Source organism: Oratosquilla oratoria, chromosome 30, assembly GCF_046742065.1.
Source record: "Oratosquilla oratoria isolate Oo_2021 chromosome 30, ASM4674206v1, whole genome shotgun sequence".
Lineage (NCBI taxonomy): Eukaryota > Metazoa > Arthropoda > Malacostraca > Stomatopoda > Squillidae > Oratosquilla > Oratosquilla oratoria.
Window position 1 is genome coordinate 5,154,517 of NC_134806.1, and position 24,243 is coordinate 5,178,759.

The following is a 24,243-nucleotide window of genomic DNA, read 5'->3' on the forward strand; positions in this document are numbered from 1 at the left end:
AATTTTAGATGGCATCAATTCAGATAGGCCCCACCACAGAACACTTCTTATAACATTGGACATTAGTAAAGCTTTTGATGCTATCCCCCGCCACAACCTAACAAATAAAATATATAACACAGACATGCACAATAACACCAAAAGATGGCTGGCCAATTATCTGGCAGGCAGGAATGCTCATGTGTCATATAATGGCCAATCATCGCACATCAGAAACATTAAGAACGGAGTACCACAGGGCTCAGTTCTATCCCCCACACTATTTAATCTATACATGCATGACTTACCCACACCAGACACCTCAGAAATACAAATCTCTTCCTACGCAGATGTCATAACAATCAATTGCACACATCGTAACACAGACAAAGCTGCAGAAATAATACAGCATTACCTTGACACACTCAACACATGGTTCATCACAAACAGACTCAAAATAGCTCCAACCAAATCTACAGCAACACTTCTCACCAACTGGACAAAAGAACACAAATACATACCTCATCTCTACATCAACAACACTCTAATACCACACACAAACACACCGAAAATTCTTGGTGTAACATACGATACATCCATGTCTTTCAAACAACACCTCACAAACATAAAAAACAAATGCACACCTAGACTTAACGCACTTAAGTCAATCACTGGAACAACATTTGAACAAAACAAAGAAACTAATATAACAATATACAAACAATGCATTTGCTCAGTGATGAATTATGAGAGTCCTGCATGGGCTCCTAATCTCAGTGAGACACACCACAACACCCTTCAAATCATACAAAACAAAGCCCTAAAAACAATTACAGGCTGCACAAATACAACACCTACAGACCATTTACACCATGAAACAAAAGTCCTCAAAGTCAAGGACCACCTCGACATGAGAGGCACACAAACACTTGCCGCAGCCACCACAAACACATCACACCCGCTACACTACATAGCAGAACACCCACACACACCACGAAACATTAAAACTACACCCAAAGACCTTTATTACGCACAGATACTCTCTTCTCTTCCTCCACAACCACCAAATACCAGCCTCCGGAAACACATTCATAATCATATCACTCACCGCTCCATTAACACACTGAAAGACAACACACTGCTGCATGCCAGACCCCCTGATATCCACCCTTCTGAATCCTCTCTCCCACGAAAGGACAGAGTCCACTTGGCCAGACTGCGGTGCGGTCACCACCCAGCACTTCTAAGCTACCAGAAGAGGCTGGATGACCGCATTGTGAACAGCTGCCCAGGATGTAACACTTCACCCCATACCATACAACACATAATGGAAGACTGCATTATACACAATCATGCACGCAAACAACACAACATACGCTCTATAAAGGATTTGTGGGAAAACCCAGTTTTGGCTATGGCATTCCTTGGGGAGACGGGACTGCTCGGACAGACAGTCTAGGGAACGACAACAACAACAACAACAACTTCCTACAGGTATCACATACCTTCCCAAACTCCGTTAGACCCTCCTCTGACCCCACCACAAGCACAGCATCATTCACAAACCACAACTGACTCGCTTCCCTCCACTATATCTCCAAACCTTTGCCCATCACCCTCACATTTGCCTTCTGTACCATGTACACCATGAACGGCCACACTGCAGTCCTACCTTCATCTCAAACCACTTGCTCACCATCTCCAATCCTATCCAGTTTTACCATTTTCAAATACTCATGACTGACCTGAACAGCTTTCCTCCCAATAAATAAAATTTAGAAGCGAGAGCCAAATTTGATTGGAGATTAAGAAATGGGACCTCATGAGCACAACCCCTGCACTTGTAAATACATGAATGCAACAGTGACCAATGACGGGTACCTGCATGTGGTTCTGCAAGATGGACAGCAAAGCTATTTTCAAAACTTGTCAAATCCCTAACCTTCAATCAGGATGTACAGCCCTGAGGGGCCAACACCAATCTCTAGATTTCCTAATTTGAACTGTATTTCTTTCACTTTTTCACACACAGCTCACTATCGGCAAATGCTCTCTTCTCCCTACCATTGCTGTTGTCGTTACTACTATCACAAATTCGTCTCATGCCGAGGTCTGAGAACAACCTCAGATAGGAAACGTTCATAAAGTCTGAACCGTTGTCAAATCTGGATTCCTGCTGAATTGACATTATTTTCCTCCTTTTTGTGCAGAAGATCTAGTATTAATATTTATCTTGCAGACAGTATGGAAATGTTTAAAAATCAAACATCAGATATCTTCCATGTTTATTTAAATACATTTCTTATATACAATCAACCAAGGTAAATACATAAAGCAGCCCAACTTTACACATCTAATTCTGCTGAAAAATGAGAAATAAAATATTCTGTGTGTCTTATACAATGAAGATATAAGCAAACAATGCAATCATGGGTACAAAGAGCAGCCATGGTAAAGAGAATCCCAAAGTCCTGTTTAATGTGGGCACTTTAACTGGGTAACTTATACATGCACAACAATATTCTGGTTCAAGTAAATAATCATAAGATACAGCATCAACATATACAAGACTGATCATATCTAATACCTATAAATGAGAGAAAATTTGCTGGAACAATCACTTGATCAATTATCTTGGTTCTCTCCTGCAGAACCCGAGACAATTAATTGGAACAATATTACACAAGACTATTCCAACTTTCAAGGTATTCAGTATGAAAATGAGTCCTGACATTTCTCACTTGATATGACTGTAGTAATAACATTAAACAATATAAGGCTTGCAATAAAAAAGTACATATATAGTCTGTGATAATAAATCTTTATATAAATCACATACAAATTGGAATGATAGTATTTCACAAACCTAAGTATTTCCAATTAGGTCCCCTTATAGTTTTGATTTCATGATCTTTTCCAATGGGTTAATGAGAATGAAAGTCCAAACCACAAGATGATAGCTTCTCAAAGAGCTTCTTTATGAATACTAACCCCATCTCTAAGAAACAGCAGCAGCAACAACTAACTTTTCACTCATACAATTGCTTTGGCTTCTGGTATGAAAGTTTCCCAGACCTTTATGATCTGAAAAGGAAGAGATGACGACTATACAATCTGATCATGAAGGGGAAAAAGAAATATATTCAACTGTGATTTGCAGTTAAAATCGAGAATTTTCTAAAATGGCCAATGGCTCTTCAGATTTTAGGATACAAAGGGTTTTCTACAGCACAGAATGAACTTAATTTCATAAAATGCAAGAAATAAGGGCAGTTTATCTTTTCATGACATGCGACCTTTATTCTTATTCTGGCTGATGCCCAGCAATTCAACTAATCTACATGGCACCTCTTTGGGTACAAATGGGTAAACGAATGAATTGTGTGCAATTAATCAAGCAGCTAGATTCTTTAAATATCTCACCTGTTGCTGTGACGTCATAAGAGCTTCCAGGTATTTTACTAGTGTCTCCTTAAAGTCCTTGACGCGAATAATTTCAAACTGGTCAATTTCCTTCTTGATTGCCTTTGAAATTCTTTCAAATTCTTCTTGACTTCTTTCTACTTTTGTTTCCCACTAGAAAAGAAAAAATATGTTGAACACAATTGATATTTCATACAACAATCCCCAATTTGAGATGGGAGGGTGTTAAATGAGATTTATGTATAAAGAGGGTAGAGTGAGGGGGGAGAGAAGAGGGAAGGAAAGAGAGAGGAGGGAATGAAAAAGAGGGGGGAGGGAAAGGAAAGGGAAAAAGAGTGAGGGATGAGGGAAAGAAGGGGAAGGGAAAGAGGAGGAGAGAAAGAGGAGGAGGAGAGAAAGAAAGGGGAGGGAAAGAAGGGAGAGGGAAAGAGGCAAAGAAAGGGGGAAAGAGACAGAGGGAAGGGGGAAAGACAGGTGGGAAGGGGGAAAGACAGGTGGGAAGGGGGAAAGACAGGTGGTACGGGGGAAAGACAGGTGGTAAAAGACAGGTGGTACGGGGGAAAGACAGGTGGTACGGGGGAAAGACAGGTGGTACGGGGGAAAGACAGGTGGTACGGGGGAGTGAGACACCTAATACAGGTAAACGTCGACTTACGATGGCATTAGGTTTCGATAGAGCCATCGTAAGACGATTCCATCGTAAGTCGATCCCCAATTTGTGTATCACTCTGTTCCGTGGTCACTGTACCTAGCCTACCTGTATATTAACCACCAGAGATACTGAATATAGCCTATTAAACATGTACAGTAGTTTATTTAATTATTTTTATCCTTTTTACCATATTCAAACACCATAATATGTATTTTCAGTACGGAACTTAAATCTCGCGGGCAGCAGCCAATGCCAGCCGTACGACGTGTCGTAATAATACTAGCATCATAAAATATAGTCACCGCTTATATCGATCGTTCTCTCTTTCACCCGCGAATTTTGAAAACCACAGAGAATGGGATTTAGGGCACATTTGAGAGAATGTAAAAACACAGGGGCGACTACAATAAATACAATCAAGACGCCGATATGGCAGCGTCGCGAATCCACTTGCTCCTCATGACGCCTACGTGTGCGGCACCGTATGGAAGGGATTAAATATATATCGTCGTCGTCGTCATCGTAAAGTCGAACAATCGTAAGTCGCGGCCATCGTAAGTCGACGTTTACCTGTATTAGCTTATTTTATGCTTTTGCAGAAACTACCGAGTTCTAACCTGCTTACAAGATCTGATGATTATTCAAGTAACCTGCTAAGTATGTCTGGAACCTACCTCTGTCACTTCTGCCTGTGCTTGCTGAATTTTGTCTGGTTTAGCAACAAGCTCAGCTTTTGCTTTTGCCTCTCGTTTCTTTGCCAGCATCTGCTGAGAATGCTGCCACATTTGGAATGCTTTTACACGCTCATGGAAAACATCCTGAAGAAGCAAGAGAAAATATATGTAAAATTCAATCCACATCTGGAATGCTTTTACATGCTCATGTTAAACATATTGAAGAAGCAAAAGAGAAAATGTAAAATTCAATCCATTACAAAACAATGGAAAAATGAATACATAATGTATGATCAGTTCTGGACTTCCGTAACATCTCTACAAATCAAGATCCTAAAGTATTCTCGTATGTTAGCGGCTTAATCTCTCATATAGGAATCCTCGGTCATTTTTTGAGCTCTATTTCTGCTACCCCTCAAACCTCTCATTTCTATCTATATACCAAGGGGTTCTTCCCCCTTATAAGGGAGGTAGCCCAGTCACTCCCATCCACAACCCTTGTTACACTCATCTTAACTCCTTGTGGATGAAGAGTCATCTGACCTCCATTTACTACTCTTGAATATGAAAATCTGGTGCATCCTATTATTATTCCCAACACTTTATTCTATATATTTTCTATGGTGTCTATGTTTTCCTGATTGTTGGGAACTATGCTATGGAAATTTAGTTTAGTATGGGAATGGGACAACTGGCTGAGGCAGCCAGTGGGGAAACTGGAGTCGAGAAATCTCTCTACATCCTCACCAGCGAATGATTGATTCTCGAATGGGGGGGTGGGGGGCAAACAGTAAAACTATCCTCTAAAAATAAAGTCAGTTACATTATAATACTTGAAAGAATCCTCAAAGATTTTTAAAATCTTGAATGACAAATATGATTGTAGGATAACTCATCCATGGACAACTGGTCCAAAAAATTGCAACTTTGGACATTTTGTCCACGGGTACCACCCTGAGTGGTCAACTTCTCCAGAACCAGGATTTCTAATAAAATTTCTGAATTTGTTGTTTGTTGCATATATGCGGAGCTTATTTCTTTACCAACAGCATAACTGTTCATAGATTTCTGCATATGTACCTTTCATTATTTTATTCCAATAAAGTACTTCATAAAGAAATTTGAATCCATTTTTTTAATCACAATTTTATAAATTTTGTCAACAAATAGTTCTGTATGGGGGACAGTTGGGGTGTGGTCATGTGGCTGTGGTCATGTGGCTGTGGTCATGTGGCTGTGGTCATGTGGCTGTGGTCATGTGGCTGTGGTCATGTGGCTGTGGTCATGTGGCTGTGGTCATGTGGCTACGGCCAGTTGTCCCAGACCCCATAAAGTGGCCAGTTTGTATGTACACTGGGCTGCAGTCAGATGACTGTGGCCAGCTGTCCTACACTTGTCTAGTATAGATTTAAAGAACTGTTTATAGACATATTAGTTTCCTTCTACTGTCTTTGATGTGTAAGCTGAAGGTCATGAGAGGAAAATATTCCTAGAATCCCCTCATCCCAATAGGACTTTGGTTTTCATTTAGTAAAACTCAAGGCAACAATTATTACTGGTTTAGTTGTTGTATCAGACCTTTTTTCTTGTTCTGTGAATTTCTGCTTGCTTTTCAGTTTCTCTTTTTGAGGGTTGCTATGTCTGGTGAGTAGCTGGGGGTTGTATTTTTTCTTGTAACCTCTTAGATTTCCCAACATGCAAAATTTGTAAATTTTATGAAATTACCTTAACAGCAGCAATCAGAGCAATGTAATCTTTAGTGGTTTCAGCCATATGGAAATAGTCTGCATCAGCCTGCAAAGAAAAAGTTTAATTTTACACAACATTCTAAAAACAAGCAAATTTACAAACCAAAGAAAGTTTTCTAACAGGTTTTTATTCAAGTTGAGATAACAACTCTGTATAAATTAATACACAAGAGTTGAATAACCAGTGGATGCCAACATTTCTCTTAGCACTCCACATCACATAATAAGCAGGGTAATTGATGAAATACAAGTGAAATATAAGTCAACACCTAATGATTCAACATCTATGGACCCACTGGGTTTTTCAAAACCATTAATCTGCCAAATTATTCAGTACTGATATTTGTTAACTGTGACATGTTTATTATTTGAATGTTTGCTGGCTGTGAAGTTTTGAGCACTGCTACTTGACCACAGGGTCAGGAGTGAAGTTGGTTCAAAGCTGCCTGGAAGCAAGCAAGTTAATAGTGATGATCCATTAAATTTCCCGTTTCAACAAGTTCTCCATAAGGATATACTAACCAAACCCTTTCTGAAGGGAGGAGATTGTGACATTAAACCAATTCCACTATCTGTCTATCTATATACCAATGGTTTTCTCCCCCCTTACCAGTGAGGTAGCCAAGTCAAAAGGCATATATCCACTCCAACCATTCCACTCCCATCCACCACCCTTTCCTTCCTCTCATCTTAGATCCTCATGGATGATGGGGTCATCCCTGTATCCTGCCCACTGCCCTGGGTCAGGAGCAATGCAGCAAGACAGCACATCCACAGCAAGGCTGCTTCACTTAATCGGTGACCTTCTCTCTCAATCCCCTCATGCAGAAAAAGTGAAGATGGGGAGAAAGCCCCGACCCCTCAACCACATTGATATATTTCTCTGATGTACCATATTTTTGGGCATACGAGGTGCACCAGCATACACGATGCACCCCAATTTTAGCAGGCACCTGACAAAGTAAAGATGGACAGACACACACACTTGAACACCTCCAGGGTTGAAAACTTTGAATCCACATAATTTTTTTCCAAGAAAATTTTGCCCCAAAGTCAAACTTTTCTTGGAACTCAAAAATGATGGTATTATAAGGTACTGCTTCCAAAGCATATACTTTAAGATAGTATCCTTAAAGACTAACAGTTTTCTTAGGATTAAATTGTAAACAACAAAATCTAGTGTATTATGTTCAAATACAAATAAAGAAGACATTGCTTTGGAGCTTGGGGATTTTAAAACTCAAATGACTCCAGGAACTAATTAATCAAAAAAGGCCACAGGTTTTATGCAAGACACCAAGGGCAATGGGTTGACTGATACACATCTCAAAAACATTTCTATTGAAAAATTAAGTCATTACAAGAGAGAATCAGCCTCCGAACAGACACCAGTTCATAGTTAATTTTCAGTTGTTCTGTGAATACACGAATGATTGCACAGGACAATTTAGTGGACCATACAAAAACCCTGTCATTTATAGTTATGTGAACATCATACTAACCTGTGCATTGTGAATAGTGTGTATGCGCTCTTCTGCTTCACTTAGCTGGTGCAAGGCCCTGCTGAGCGCAGAGTGCTCCTCCACACTGCTAAGAACTGCAACGGACTTGGCAAAAATTGCTGTAGAAATGGCCAATTCACGGCGATAGTTGACCAACCCTTCCAGAGAGGCATGTAGCTTGTGCAGCTGGTTATCTAGGCTCTCGATCTGCTGGGTCTTCTCTTCGAACCACTGCAAAGGAGCAATGAAGTAATGAATCTATATGCTAATAAATTTCTGTTGGAACCAATGACAAGTACCTGTAAGTGATGGTTCTGCAAGTCAAAGAGAAAATGTCCTCGCTACCCACCTTTAAAACCCGCCAATACCCTCAACCTACACCCGGAGGTGCAAGGGGGCTGACACAATCTCCAATCTAGAAACTTAACTAATTCTCCACTTTCTCACTGAAGATTAGACATCCAACTTCCCTTGTATTGGCTGGTGGCAGAAACAAATCCACACCAATACAACTTATCAATTCTTGTGCATCATGGGTTCTCACCAATTTTGTTCATGGACCCATTTATGAAATGTTCCTTAGCCTTCTGGAGAAGAGGATGAGGAGGGGGAAAGAAGAGGAGAAAGGGGGAAAAAGTAGGAGGAAAGAAGAGGGAAAAGAGGAAGAGGGAAAAGAGGAAGAGGGAGAAGAGGAAGAGGAAAAAGGGAAAGAGGAAAAAGGGAAAGAGGAGAAAGGAGAAGAGTGGTAACAGGAAGGAACAGATGAAAGAGGTACAAGATGGTAAACGAGGAAGAAGGCGGCAACGTAAAGGAAGATGAATAAGAGTAGTAGTTGGATGAGGTGGAGCAGGAGGAGGGACACACAAGGGCGATGGGGGAGTAGGAAGAGGGGGAGCAGGAGAGGATAAAGAGGAAAAAGATGATGAAGGGGAGAACTGGAGAGGATAAAGAGGAAAAATTGGAGAAATGATGAGAGGTAGGTGGAGGTGGGGATGAGGAGAAAGCTGAGGGGGAGCAGGACGAGGAGAAAGATGAAGTTGAGGAGGAGGAAGTGGAGAAGAGCTGTTGCTGGTTGTCCGTTCTTCTTGAACAAGAATGTGATGGAATACCAGGAAAAACGGTTACAATAAATCTTGAGCCGTTACAAAGGAGAGTTGCACTTCCAGGTGCAGAGGAGGTTCTTACTGGAATCTGGAGATGAAACACACTGGTAGATAAGACCACCTTGTACAAATACATGTATGCCTCGACTTACGGTGGGGTTCGGTTCTAAGAAACCCATCATAAGTCATACTTTGGGGGTTGGAGGCTGCACCGCGAATACAACACGCAATACAGGAATCATCATAAACAAGTCTAATCTTTCTTAAACAAAGATGTTTAGCAAAATAAGTAATACATAACAGTATTTTGTATGTGTGTGTGTGTGTATATTATATATACACACACACACACACAGACGGTCCTCTATTTATGCACACTTGACTTGAACTTTTAGACACGCAAGTGGTGCCTAAAGCCTACTTTTACCAATCCCAAAGGTAAGAAATCCAACATTAAAATATTAGCATTACAAATTATTTTTATGTATCATTAGTAATACATTTTGGGATATGAAAACACGTATTGCCTTTATAATCATACTTACATTATGAATGGCTGTTTGGAACATACTCATTCACAAGTTAACTGGAAAAGTGTCTGCATATATATCCAAGTATCACTAAGGATTAAAATGAAAATCTAGGGGATTTTTTACCTGCCAAAACCCATCATAAATTAATTTTTTTTTTAAGTAAATGATCATAAGTAGAGGAATGGCTGTATTCATCAACAGTCCTTCAAATATATGAATACACCCCCCAATTGGTGTAGAAATACAGGTAATCTCTATAAACAACAAATTACTTACACATGCTGTGTACCTAAAGAATGAAATGGAAGGTAAATTTTTACGGTAACTTAAGACAGTAAAATAAGATATGGACAAGTTTGTTGGCAAAAGGAAAATACTATTCTAAAAATTTCTAAGAAATAACACTGCCACACTTCTTCCAAGTCTGGTACAATGAATTCTGGTGCTAGTCACACAGAACTACTAATACTGCATAAAAACAAACCTCTGCCTACCACATTACAGGTTCCTACTCTGGGTACTGCCAAATGATTTACTCAGTCAAGATGCATCTCTGGCTTCATGAATGTACGAGACTTTATGCAGCAGGAGGCGAAATGGCAAACTTACACCATTTACCTGTTTGCTTTACATAAAATCTTGTTCCACTGACCATTTTTTTTTTAATCAGAACAGTACATGTTTACATAACTCTTGCCTAAGGCAGTCATCAGAAATCATACAATTGTAACAAGCCATTTTACTTTTTATCTAGCAATACAAATCTTCCACTTGGCAGCTGCTCTCCTCCTCCAGATGGTCAAGTCTTACAGTCAATGTTAAAATCATCCCCTTTAACCCTTTGACTGCCATGGTTATTCTAGCTCCCTTTAGGATAACTTTATTCAGTTGAGGGAAATCTGCAGACACTTGGTTGTATGTGCAAATGGTCTTTTCCTCCTTGTACAACACCCACAATACCCAGGAGGTGCCAAGATAATAGGGAGGGTAGAGGATGGAGGGGAGTGGAGTGTATTTAGGGATGGAATGGGTGGGAATGGTTTTTATGCCTTTTTCTTTTTGGCTACCTCCCTTGTAAGGGGAAAAAAAGCCTTTGGTATATGTATGTATGTAGAACACCCACAAAAACCATGTGGAAATAAGAAAAGGAGCAACCATGATAAGGGTCTGTCAGAATTTTCACTATCAGAAAACTGCAAACTTAACAAGTCAATGTACTACCACTTGCAAACTACCCATTGTCTGCCAGCTCTCCCAAATCCATTTCACGTTTGTGCTGCATGAGACACTCATCTGGGGATGATCCGAGTTTTGCAAAGAATGAATCCTCTTTTTTCCTTCAATATTCCTTGTGCTGCCACACACCCCACACCTTAGAGTGGGTACCAAGAACCTTATTGACCAAGAAAAGGTACAGATTCTTGGCCTAAGAGGAAAACTACAGTTTACTACCTCATTCTATAAGCAAGAAAAATCCCTTTAAGATGAAGTCCTATCTCATCAACCTGTCCCAGTAGGACATCATCTGTTACAGTGAGGTACTGAAAAAATCCAAGAACCAGTGCAAAACGATATAAGCAAGCCTACCCAACCATCCTTATAAAATGTGGAGTGACAAATCAACCCTTCTATGTGTTGTATTAAGGTGTTGCAAGCTGAGACATCTCTTTGCTATGGGTCTCCTTGACAACTGTTACCTGCATCTATCAAACACCCACCCTCAGTCATGATTTGGAGTTCCTTCAGTGGTGAAATGGGGAGAGGACATTTTGTGAGCTTTCCAAAAATGGGGAAAAGTGGGAGGTGAGCCAGTTGTTGTTTGCTGATGACACTGTGCTTGTGGTAGGGTCAGAGGGGGGATTAGGGGAGTTAGTGATGTAGTATGGGAAGGCATACAATAGGAGAAAGTTGAAGGTGAATGTGGGTAAAAGCAAGGTGATAAAATGTACAAGGGTAAGGATGGCAGTGAGTTGGAGTGAAGTCTAGGGAGGCTGGAGGAAGTGGATAGTTTTAGGTATTTGGGGTTGCATGAGGCGGGAAAGGGAGGAGTGCAAGTAGAAGTAAATTGTAGATCGAGAGAAACAAGTAAATGCCTTGGGGGGATTAAAAAGTATCATGAGGATTAGGCATTTGTATGGGGGAGAGACTTGGAATTTAAGAGAGGCAGAGAGGAAACGTTTGAACGTGTTTGAGATGAAATGTCTGAGAAGTACGGAAGGGGTTACAAGGTTGGACAGAGTGAGAAACAAGGAGATGAGGTGAATGAGAGTGAAAAAGGAGATGACAGATAGGGGCTGATACTGGGATGGTTTGGACACATGGAAAAAATGAGTAAAGAAAGATTAGTAAAAGAGGTGTGGTAGGCAAAGGTAGAGGGAGTAAATTTGAGGGGACAACTGAGGATGAGATGGATGGATGGGGTGAGGGTGGTGTTGAGCAATAGGGGAATGTCTGTTGAGCAAGGGAGAAGGCAGGATATATGGAGGAGTGGAGAGTGGTTGTGTATAGATGATACTGTTATGCAAGGGAGGGAGGGTAGGGGATAGGGCGTTTGTGTGAGAACGATATTCTGATTCAGTCCAAAGGGATTTCTCCCAATCTTCTCTTTTCCTGCATGAGAGGATGGAGAGGGGGGTTGCTAATTAAGTGAAACAGCCCTGCTAGATTACTTCTGAACCAGGGCAGTGGGCAGGATACAGGGATGACCCATCATCCATGAGGAGCTAGGGTGGTGAAGGGGAGTGGAATAGGTGGTAGTAGGTACATGCTTTTGGTTTGGCTACCTCCCTTATAGGGGGGAAAAGATTTTGGTATGTGTGTATATATATATATATATATATATATATATACATACATACATACATACAGACAAATGCCACCATGAATGGAAACTGCTACATTAAAATGTGTCATAATCATATACTTATTTACAGAATTGATGACTGCAATTTCTTCATGCACGGCAGTGCACCCTTTCACAAGGCTGTCATGAAATGACATGATGGAAGGTACAATAAACTATGCCACCATGTTTACAGATGATACATAAATCATGAGATGGTGACTAATCTATTACAAATAAAATTATAGCATATTCGCATGGAGTCAAGTATGGAAAATTAATCTTGTTACCAAAAAATATTGAGTATTGGAAATAAGCAATAGCTCTAAAGGACCATCTCTGAACTATTCCTTGGGAAATTAATTCATTACAAAAGCAAATGTAGAGAAAGATTTGGGAATAGCATTTCAATACATGGATGAAGACATGAAGAAAATCATTGGAAGTTTGGTATGGATCAGACTGGAATATGCAGAGGTGATTTGGTCATCGTTCTTAAAGATACAAGAAAAATTGAGAGAATACAAAAGGTAGCAACCAAGAAAATCTCTGGTCTAAACAACACGTTATACGAGTAAAGACTGAAGAAATTGAGACTACCTATCCTAGGAGAATGAAAAGTGAGAAGAGATTATGTTTAAACTAGTAACAGGTTTGGCAAAAGTGGATAGAAAAGAATTACTGGTACAAGATTGACACAATGTCTAACTATAAAACCAAGAAAAACAAACATGTTTAAAATGTATAACAAAACTTGAAAGAATACAAAGAGCAATTACAAAATTGGCACCAACACTCTCAAAACTATCATATGAAGAGAGACTAGCAAAACTTGAGCTACAGACACTAGAGCAAAGAAGAGAGAGGAGATTTGATAACTATTTACAGAATCATGAAAGGCATAGAAATTATTGATAGAGAGGATCTAATAAAATGGGATGAAAGAAATACAAGAGGACACGGAAAGAAAATCAAGAAAGACAGCTATAGAAGAGATCTGAAAAAGAATAGCTTTCCTCACAGAGTAATAGACATTTGGAACAAGTTAGATGAGAAAGTAGTGTGTGCAAAAACAATACATGAATTTAAAAATAGTTTAGATAAAATGAGATATAAAGACGGGACACCACGAGCATAGCTCCCCTTCCTGTAAAATACAACTAGGTAAATACACACACACACACACACACACACACACAAAAAAAAAACTTAGAAATGAATATGCAAACATACGCAGGAGAGAAAAAAAGAGAATACAATAGGAATATCATAGACAAATGTAAGGATCAACCAAAACTCTTTTACAGATATGTAAACAACAAACTAAAAGATAAGCATGATATAGTAAAATTGTGTGAAGGAGATAAAGAGTACATAGACGACACAGATGGCAGAAGTTATGATCAGACATTTCAGGTCTGTTTTTACAATTGAGAGCTCACAATCCCAAGAGGACGAACAACTAGAAAGTTCACCCATGATGAAGGAAATAAAAATAACACAGAGGGAAATAAGAGACCAAATAAAAAGCCTAGATGTCAGAAAGTCGCATGGACCAGATGAAATTGCAAATTGGATATTGAAAGAGTGTACAGACAAACTGACAGATAAATTACACAAGATAATAGATTTATTAAAAGAGTGAAAGGTACCACAAGAGTGGAAAGATACATAGTACCAATACACAAAGGAGAAAACAGGGAAGATCCTACAAACTTTAGACTGGTGTCCCTCACAAGCACAGTAGCAAAAATATGTAAAAAGATTATCAGGAACAGATGGACCACACTCGTAAGAAAATAAAATAATAAACCCCAAACAATTTGGTTTTAGAAGTGGAAGATTGTGCACCACAAATCAAATCTGCTTTTACTTGAGACTAATTGAGATAATACAAGAGATGGAATGGGCAGACTGCGCCTTCCTGTACCCTGTAAAAAGCTTTTCACAAGGTACCTCACAAAAAATTAACAAGAAAAATTGAAAAAAATAGGAGGAATTCAAGGTAAAACTATTGGAATGGGTGAAGGACTTCTTAACTGGGAGAAAAATGAGTGAGACAAAAGTTCGAAATGGGAAGATGTAAAAAGTGGCATCCCTCAAGGCTGTTTTGGCTCCTTTAATCTTTGCCATATACATAAATGATATGGACAAAGGAGTAAATTGTTAAAAAAAAAATTGCCAACAATGCCAAACTACTGAAAGTGAAAACCGAAGGAAGATTGCAGATCGCTACAAGATAACCTGGATAAAGTATGGGAATGGAGCCAGAAATACGATATGAACTTCAACATCAAGAAATGTAGCATAATGGAATTTGGAAGGCGCAAAAACAGTTTCGGGAAAATATACGATTGGAAACAAAGAAGTAAAGAAAGTAAACTCAGAAAGGGACCTAGGAGTAATCATCTCGAGTGACTTGACACCTGACCAAACATGTAAATAAAACTATTCGGAGAGAGACTTACAACTAATTAAGATCAATGAAAGTGGCCTTCAACTACATGGATGAAGAGATGGTTAAGAAAATAATTACTACATTGATAAGACCGAAACTAGAATATGCTATATCAATGTGGGCACCAAGCACTAAGAAAAACAAGAAATTAGAAAGAATCCAAAGAGCGGTGACAAAGATGGCACCCGCACTATCAAATTTGACATATGAACAAAGATTGGAGAAATTACAGCTGTCAACATTGGAGCAGAGAAGGGAAAGAGGCGACCTGTTGACCATCTTCAGAATTATGAAAGGGATGGAAGTTCTCGATAGAGATGACCTATTGAAATGGGACAAGAAACAAGAGGAAGAAGCTAAAGAAGGACAGTTACAGAAGAGACCTGAAAAAAAAAACAGTTTCCTGCACAGAGTGATCGATGTCTGGAACAAACTAAACATTGAAACAGTGAATGCCAGAACTATGCACGAGTTCAAGAATCAACTGGATGTGGAGAGATACGAAAACGGGTCACAGCTAGCATAGCTCCTGTCCCGTAAAATACAACTACGTAGGTAAATACACACACACACACACCAATTCACAAAGATGGAAACAAGGAGACACCACAAAATTATAGGCCAGTATCACTTACCTACATTATAGTGAAATTCTGTGTTAGGATTGTGAAAAGATTGATGGACCAAGCATCTTGAAAAGAGGAAACAGTTTGACAGTTTGACTTCAGATCTGGATGGTTGTGTGTTTTGAACCTTTTAAGCTTTTGCTTGAGAGTGACTGATGTGCTGAAAAAGAGAGGGGTGGGTGGACTGTGTACACCTCGACCTAGAGAAGGCATTTGATAAAGTTACCTCACAGATTCGACTTTTGTGGAAACTGGAGCATGTGGCTGAGTGGCAAATTAGTAGAACGGATGAATGACTTTTTAAAGGAAAGATACGCGAGGACAATAATAAAGGACAAGATGCCAAGCTATAGAACAGTAATGAGTGGAGTTCCACATGGTTCAGTGTTTGTACCTATAGTGTTTATTATCTATGTCCATGACATGATGGAAGGAACAACAAGCTATGCCAATATGTTAGCATGCATACATACATATACCAAGGCTTTTTCCCCCTTACAAGGGAGGTAGCCAAAAAGAAAAAGGCATAAAATCATTCCCTCCCATTCCATCCCTAAATACACTCCACTCCCCTCCACCCTCCCTCTTATCTTAGCACCTCCTGGATGATGGGTCATCCCTGCACCTTGTCCACTGCCCTGGGTCAGAGGCAGTGTCACAAGTCGCAGCACATCCATAACAAGGCCGCTTCATTAAATCGACAACCCCCCCTCTCCGTCCCCCCATGCATAAAAGGAGAAGACTGGGAGAAATCCCTTTGGGCTGCGTCAAATTTTGCTCACACATACTACCTCACCCCCCATCCCCCCACCCATTCCACCTCATGCATCACATCATCCATATACAACCATTCTCCATTCACCCGTCTTCTGTCCTCTCCCGTCCTTCCTCAACAGACATTCCCCTCTTCCCCAAAGCCCCCTTCACCCCATCCATCCATCTCATCCTAGGACGTCCCCTCATATTCACTCTCTCCACATCTGCCTTCCATACCTCTTTTACTAGTCTTTCTTCACTCATTCTTTCCATGTGTCCAAACCATCCTAATACTCTTTCATCAACCCTATCTCCCAACTCCCTTTCCACCCCTGTTCTCCTCCTCACCTCCTCATTTCTCACTATCTAGCCTAGTAGCCCCCATCATACTTCTCAGACACCTCATCTCAAACACATTCAAACTCCTCTCTTCCTCTCTTATGTTCCATGTTTCTGCCCCATACAGTGCTGTTGGCACAATCACTCCTTCATACAGTCTCCTCTTAGCATCCATTCCCAAATGTCTATTCCTCATTACACTTTTTAATCCACCAAGGCATTTACTTGCTTCTCTCAATCTACATTCTACCTCCACCTCCACTCCACCTTTTCTTGCCACATTTGCACCCAAGTATCTAAAACTATCCACTTCCTCCAGTCACTCTCCCTTAATGCTCACTTCCAGTCTGCTGCCACTTTTACCCCTTGTACATCTCATCACCTTACTTTTACCCACATTTATCTTCAGCTTTCTTCTTTCACACACTCTCCCAAACTCTGTCACCAACTTCCTCAATCCCTCCTCCGATCCTGCTACAAGCGCAGTGTCGTCCGCAAACAACAGCTGGCTCACCTCCCACTTCTCTCCATTTTTTTAAGCATCTCCAATCCCTGACCCACCACCTCTTGCATGTTAGCAGATGATGCAAAAATCATGAGCAGAGTGAAAAATGAGGATGGCAGACTACTGCAAAAAGATCTAAACATTACTTTTGCATGGAACCAAGAATGGAAAATGAAGTTCAATACCAAAATTATGTAAAGTACTGGAAATGGGAAATAATGGCCAAAGGCCATCCTTAGACTATTCCTTGAGAAATAAACCCCATTGCAAAAGAGGAGAAAAAGACTTGGGAGTCTTGACAAAAGACAACTTGTCACCTGACAGATGTATCAGCAGGGTTGTGGGAGTCGTACAGACTACTGCAGATGATCAAAGTGGCATTCCACTACATGGATGAAGGGATGATGAAAATACTCATCAAAAACCTAATATGTCCAAGACTAGAATATGTGTCAGTAGTATGGTCCCCACACAGAGTGAAGGATATAAGCAAGATCAAGCTGGTCCCCAGCGTGGCAGATAAACCCATATGAGGAAAGACTAAAAGTACTGGGTCTGCCAACTTTGAATGATCGAAGAGTAGGTGGTGATGTGATTACAGTGTTCAGGTCACTAATGGGGATAGATTGCATTGACAGAAGAGATCCTATTTAAGATGGGAGGGCTTTAAGAGGTCATGGGAGTACATTAAGAAAGACTACATATCTGGAGAAAGTGAAGAGATAGTTTTCCATAAAGATGTATGTGTGGAATAGCTTAGGTGGTTTAGGCCAAGCTCAAACAATACACGAGTTCAAATCTAAACATGATAATTGGAAATAAAGGATATAGATTCAGTTGGAACTGTACATGAATTTTAGTCTAGGTATATTATAAAATTAGAGAATATGAGATGGGACTCAACGAGCATTGCTCTTTTCCTTATACTATAATTAGTTAAATACATAATGCAAATATTTTTTCCGCCCATTAGAATTTGCAACTTTAATCCCTTCCATACAGGGTGGCATTTCTCCTTTTATGCAGGCAGCTGCCAAAACATTATATCTTAATGGTAATACCTCTGCAAATGGGCTACAGCCTATGTCAATTAGCCTCTTACTAATTACCACTTTCCCTTTCATTCTGGCAGCTACAGTCGTTATATTTCTGCAGCACCCCTACTATCACAAGAGTTAAAGAATAAAATAGACTATCTTACCAGAATCTTTATTACCCCAATATATATTTACTTGTTAAAATTTGTTCCTGCATCATTGTAATCTCCTAGTTATATAGACTGAAGATGTTGGTAGCCCTCCACAGGAACAAGCTTTAAAGTCTGTTCAAAATGCCACTTTTAAGCTTGTTTTAAAAACAAGAACACTAAATATATGTAATTGTGTTTCATGAAGAATATTTCCCCAAATTACCTGCGATTCATTAACCACAAAATCATATATGGGGGTAATGAATACTAGAGTTTTATCCAGTTAATAATTTTGGTTCTTTAGTAACATCCTTATGTACCAGTCACAGAATTATCTTATGATAGGAGTCTAATTTCTACTTAAAACAGAATGGTGATCATTCTTAACTACTCTCTTCTTAAATCTCTTCATGACCTTTTTTGTGACTGCATCTTTGGCATGACATTGTCCAAATTATATAAACTTCAAAATTCTGTGCTGGTGGTAAGCCTACATACATAGTTTGTACGCTGAACAGCTCACCTGATTCTTTATTAAGACATACACATAAAGCTAGTCTAACATCTTACTACATGCATACTCTAACCTTAAACTAAATCTTCTATGTATGGACATGCCTATATAAAGGGGGAGGGGGAGGGAGAGGAAGAGAGAGAGGAGAGAGAGGGGTGAGAGAGGAGAGAGAGAGAGAGAGAGAGAGAGAGAGAGAGAGAGAGAGAGAGAGAGAGAGAGAGAGGGAGAGAGAGAGGGAGTGAGAATGAGGGGGGAGAGAGGGAGATAGAGAGATGAGGGGGAGAGATGAGAGAGAGAGAGAGGGAGGGAGATAGAGAGAGGAGGGGGAGAGATGAAGGGGAGAGAGAAGAGGGGGGAGAGAGAATAGTGGGGAGAGAGAAGAGTGGAGAGAGAAGAGTGGTGAGAGAAGAGGGGAGAGAGAAGAGGGGGAGAGAGAAGAGGGGGAGAGAGAAGAGGGGAGAGAGGAGGGGAGAGGAGGGGAGAGAGAGGGAGGGAGAGAGAGAGGAGAGAGAGAGGAGGGGAGAGAGAGAGGAGGGGAGAGAGAGAGGAGGGGAGAGAGAGAGGAGGGGAGAGAGAGAGGAGGGGAGAGAGAGAGGAGGGGAGAGAGAGAGGAGGGGAGAGAGAGAGAGAGAGGAGGGGGAGAGAGAGAGGAGGGGGAGAGAGAGAGGAGGGGGAGAGAGAGAGGAGGGGAGAGAGAGAGGAGGGGAGAGAGAGAGGAGGGGGAGAGAGAGAGGAGGGGGAGAGAGAGAGGAGGGGGAGAGAGAGAGAGGAGGGGGAGAGAGAGAGAGGAGGGGGAGAGAGAGAGGAGGGGGAGAGAGAGAGGAGGGGAGAGAGAAAAAGAGACAGAACGAGAAAGAGGAGAAAGAGGAGAAAGAGGGGAGAGAGAGGAGAGAAGAGAGGAGAGTGGAGAGGAGAGTGGAGAGGAGAGAAGAGAGGAGAGGAGAGAGTGGAGAAGAGGGGAGAGGAGAGAGGGGAGAGAATAGAAGAGAGAAGGGGAGAAGAGAAAGAGAGAGGGGAGAGGGAGAGAGGGGGGTGAGAGGGGGTGAGAGGAAAGAGAAGACAAACATCCAATGACAATATCAAAATGTATAATTTTTATAACATGGCAATAAATCATTATAGGCATACAACTGAATACTGCAATTCTGTATTACTTGTGTATCTAATTTTCAATACTATTCCTTTTCATTTTTGTTGTATTTTGTTTCATCACATATTAGACAAAAAGAAAAATAATCTTTTCTGAAAGTGTCAAAAAGAAATAAACCAAATTTCAAAATACGTCTGTAATAGTAACAATATTCATAATGGAACCAACAACAATTAAGGTGCATAAAACATATTCTAGAAATTCCACAAATCAAGATAAAGGACTACCAATTTCTACAATATGGTTAATCTTATGAACATTTACCACAAGAGTACAGGCAAACAGGCTAATGCAACCCAGGAAAAATACATAATTACATATGAAGTAGAAATTAAGAAGCCAATCTTAAGACACTTAACTCAAACACCACTATATTTTGGATAGAGTTAAAAAAGGAAACAAGTGGGAGAGGAGTGGAAAGAGAGAGAGAAGGGGAGAGAGAAAGGGGAGAAGGTGAGGGAGAGAGAGAATGGTGAGAGGGAGAGAATGTTGTGAGGGAGAGAATGGTGAGAGGGAGAGAATGGTGAGAGGGAGAGAATGGTGAGAGGGAGAGAATGGTGAGAGGGAGATGGAGAGAATGGGGAGAGGGAGAGGGAATGGGGAGATGAGGAAGAGAGGGAAAAGTGGGAGAGGGAGGGGGAAATGGAAGGTGGGAAGGGGGGAAATGGAAGGTGGGAAGGGGGGAAAGAAAGGTGGAAGGGGAAGGGAAGGGAAGGGGAAGGGAAGGGGGAAGGGAAGGGGGAAGGGAAGGGGAAGGGAAGGGAAGGGGGAAGGGAAGGGGGAAGGGAAGGGGGAAGGGAAGGGGGAAGGGAAGGAGGGAAGGGAAGGAGGGAAAGGAAGGAGGGAAAGGAAGGAGGGAAGGGAAGGGGGAAGGGGGAAAGAAAGGAGGGAAAGGAAGGAGGGAAGGGAAGGGGGAAGGGAAGGGGGAAAGGGAAGGGGGGGAAGGGGGAAAGGGAAAGGGGGGAAGAGAAGGGAAAGGGGGGAAGAGAAGGGGGAGAGGGAAATAAGAAGGAAAAGAGGGGGATAGGATAGGAAATGGAATACAGTGTACAAACAACCACCCTGACACTTGTTGCCTCAAGTTGTGCTAACTGGGAACCTGCAGCACTAGTGGCTGACAAGTCTTCAGGACCTCTCACAGATCTCAGGCAAGAAATGTTGGACTGCTGTGAGCTGTACAAATGTGAAACTGTTCCTGTGTGATGAACTTACAGAAGTGGAAGGAGCAGAGTGTTTGGCAATTTTCAGCTCTCCTTATGTAAATAGATAGAGAAAATACAGTTGAAACTGACACAGTTCTCTAGATTGGTATGAAGACCATGCGTCAGGTCCTCGGAGCTGCACCACCAGACTGGGGTGAGGGTGTCGACAAGTTCTGAAGACGGATGGCAAGGAGATCATTTCCGAGATGCGTCTCGCAAAGCCACCACTCACAGGTTCCTATTCTTAGTCCCCCCCCAACAACCCTGACCACTAAGAAATAAATCAAGACAAAAAGGCTTCTTATTTCCTTCTTCATTTGAATTCTGAAGGGTATACATTTATAGTTAAAACATTGTGATCTTTACCTGGCCTTCCACCTGCATTGCATGTGTAAAAGAAAATGCCTCCATTATTTCAGACAGTCACAAAAAGCAAACACTAAACATACGAAGGACAACAAATTGACTAAGCAAAATTCCCCACCATCGTCTGCAGCCGGAGGGGATTCAATCTGGTCATCACAAGGGACAGTGTAGGAAAATGGGCATTATAAAGTGCCACACAAGTAGGATATCAATACACGTTTGAAAGGGCTCAGCCTCAAGTGTCTACTATAGGGCCATTGGCCTAATGCCAGGGGGACAATACCACCTCTGTCCCTCACCATGGTAGCTTTATTCAGTTTGTCTAGGTTGTATGGATGTTGTGTGAAGAGTATGTTAGAATGGCTGTGCTGAATCAATCAATCCACTGCCCATTCTTTCCCGCAAAAGACCCATGGCCTCTAAGAAATCGGCAGTAGTCTCTAGAGATATCATATTATTGTCTGGAGAATGTTAGTGTATGGCACAGTAGTATCAATAGTATCAGGTGTTCTGTGTTTGTGTGTGGTGGTTGCATCTGGGGCAGCTTGAATTTGCCTTAATGCTAGGTGTCCCGAGCCCAGGAGTGCTAGTGTGGTGATTGTCAAGTGTGGGAGAGTTTTCTCAAAGACTTGTATTTGGGGGTTGTTAGAGTACTGTGTTTGGTAGTCTTTCTTGAGGGGCTTGTTTAGTTATCTGAGTGTGTACAAGTTTTTGTGTGAATGTTTTGTGTGGTTTAGGTGGTAGATTGTTGTTTTCATAGTAAATGATGTAGTATATATATTTTGTTGGTTGTCTTTGTGAAATGTAGTGTGAAGGGGATGCATTGTTTATGGTTCTGGCATAGAACTGTTTGTAATTTTTATGATTTTCTATTGGGAGGATTTTGGTTTCTACATATAGGTGTCTTTTAAGGGTGGTTTTGGTGCATCCTGTTATTACTCTCTGAGCTCTATTCTGCAGTGCTTGTAAGTTGTTTGTGTTCAGTATGCTGATTATTGGGAACCATGCTGCGGAAGTGTATTGTATGGTAGTTTTTGTTGTCCAAAATCAGTGCTAGAGATTATTTTGATCAAATTTGTTTTCTTGTTGATTTTTGCTGTCAGGTCTTTGATATGTGGTCCGAATTTCATACGGGTATCGAATGTTGGCCTAGATTTTTTAGGTTTCTTTCTAGTGGAAGGATTTATCCATTTGATTTTATTACAGGGTGGCTTTTTGAGTCATGGTTGTCTGGAATAAGCTACATTACTGTTGATTTCTGGGGTGAAGTTTCCATTCTGTTATTTTTGAGCCTGTGTTCAAGTACACTTGGGTGTTCTTTGCTGCTATTTTGTATTTATTGTCAAGTCATCTGCATATGACAAATTTGGTGCTTAGGTCTGGTTTAGGAAGTGGTACATCATTCTTGAAGTTGAACAGTAAGGATGAAAATATTACACATTGAGGGACTGTATAGTCTTTTTGTATCTGATATTTGGTTGTTTTGTGCTTATGAATGGAGTCTAGAATCAATGTAATTTGTCTGACCATATTGGTTAGATGCCAACAGAAATGAAACAATGTTCTCCTGCCCCTCTGATGTCTGCAACTGTACAGGGGTTGAGCAGCCATGAGATGGAGGTATTGCAAAAGTATAAATCATGGGTGAAAAATCAAAATGAAGCATGGCTATACTCTTTAGTATGGATATGGGGATTCGGTCTACAAGTACAAGATAACGAACAAATGCATTATGTACACGAATGTGAAAATGATCTTGCACGGGGATATTGACTAAAGTTTTACACAGCCATACTTTGGGACTTTTAGTGATGCCACTATAGACTTGATGCATGCAGCATTCTTGTACGATTGCTAACTAATCTCCACTCAAAGAGGAATGTCAATCATTTAAATAAATTGTACTCCCATTTTCTGTTCATTTAAATATTACTACTCTTTTCTGTTACTCTCCTTGAATCTCTTGTTTACCATCCCTACAACTCCATCTCTTCATTCATCCTTAGCACTTTCTGGTGGGAGACAAAAATACCAATGTGTTCCTGTGTGTGTGTTATGAAAAGTAGAGACCAATGACAGATACAGCACCTGCATATGTTGGCCCTGGAAGATGGACAGTGAAGCTATCCAGTGTCAAAACCCATCACCCCAATTACCTCCATCAGGTGCTGCCCTGATGGAGGTAATTGACTGGGCTTAAGATATCTCTCAATCAACTTTAACTGTATTTCTTACACTTTCACACATGGAACATTTTTAGAAGCTCTGCCATGGGATTCAAATCCTGACCCGTGTGTCCATAATCACGAGGCCAAGACGCCAGCAACCATGCTACATGTGATGGTTGCTAGCGTCTTGGCCTCGTGATTATGGACGCATGGGTCAGGGTTCGAATCCCATGGCAGAGCTTCTAAAAATGTTCAATCTGTCTTTAACATGCACAACTTTCACACATGTCTAGTGGACAACCAGCTCCCCTCTCTCTACCACTTTCAGTAAACGACACAGAAACAGATCCACACACTAATACAACAGACAGTCCAAAGTTTCTACCCAGAGATCTGTGGGAGAGTCCAAGGACCAGTGCCAGCCACTGCGGGGCTGTGATTTTCACTTGGTGAAAATCAAGGTAACAATCAATTCATTCATAATAAGGCCAACTGGGACTGAACAAGAGGGCCA

General features: G+C 40.9%; 1 protein-coding gene across 5 annotated transcripts in view; it reads right to left on the bottom strand.

Annotated features, from left to right (window-relative positions):
* Positions 1-2,252: 2,252 nt before the first annotated feature.
* The window catches only part of Snx1 (sorting nexin 1), a 56,969-nt gene continuing 34,978 nt past the window's right edge, over positions 2,253-24,243 (bottom strand). For all 5 annotated transcript variants that reach the window (XM_076212502.1, XM_076212501.1, XM_076212500.1 and 2 more), the window contains 5 exons: positions 7,979-8,209; positions 6,454-6,522; positions 4,729-4,872; positions 3,403-3,555; positions 2,253-3,063 (listed from right to left, as the gene is read on the bottom strand). In XM_076212502.1, coding sequence (XP_076068617.1) covers positions 3,013-3,063; positions 3,403-3,555; positions 4,729-4,872; positions 6,454-6,522; positions 7,979-8,209 — 648 coding nt within the window. In that variant the 3' untranslated portion in view covers positions 2,253-3,012. The remainder of the gene's footprint in view (positions 3,064-3,402; positions 3,556-4,728; positions 4,873-6,453; positions 6,523-7,978; positions 8,210-24,243) is intronic.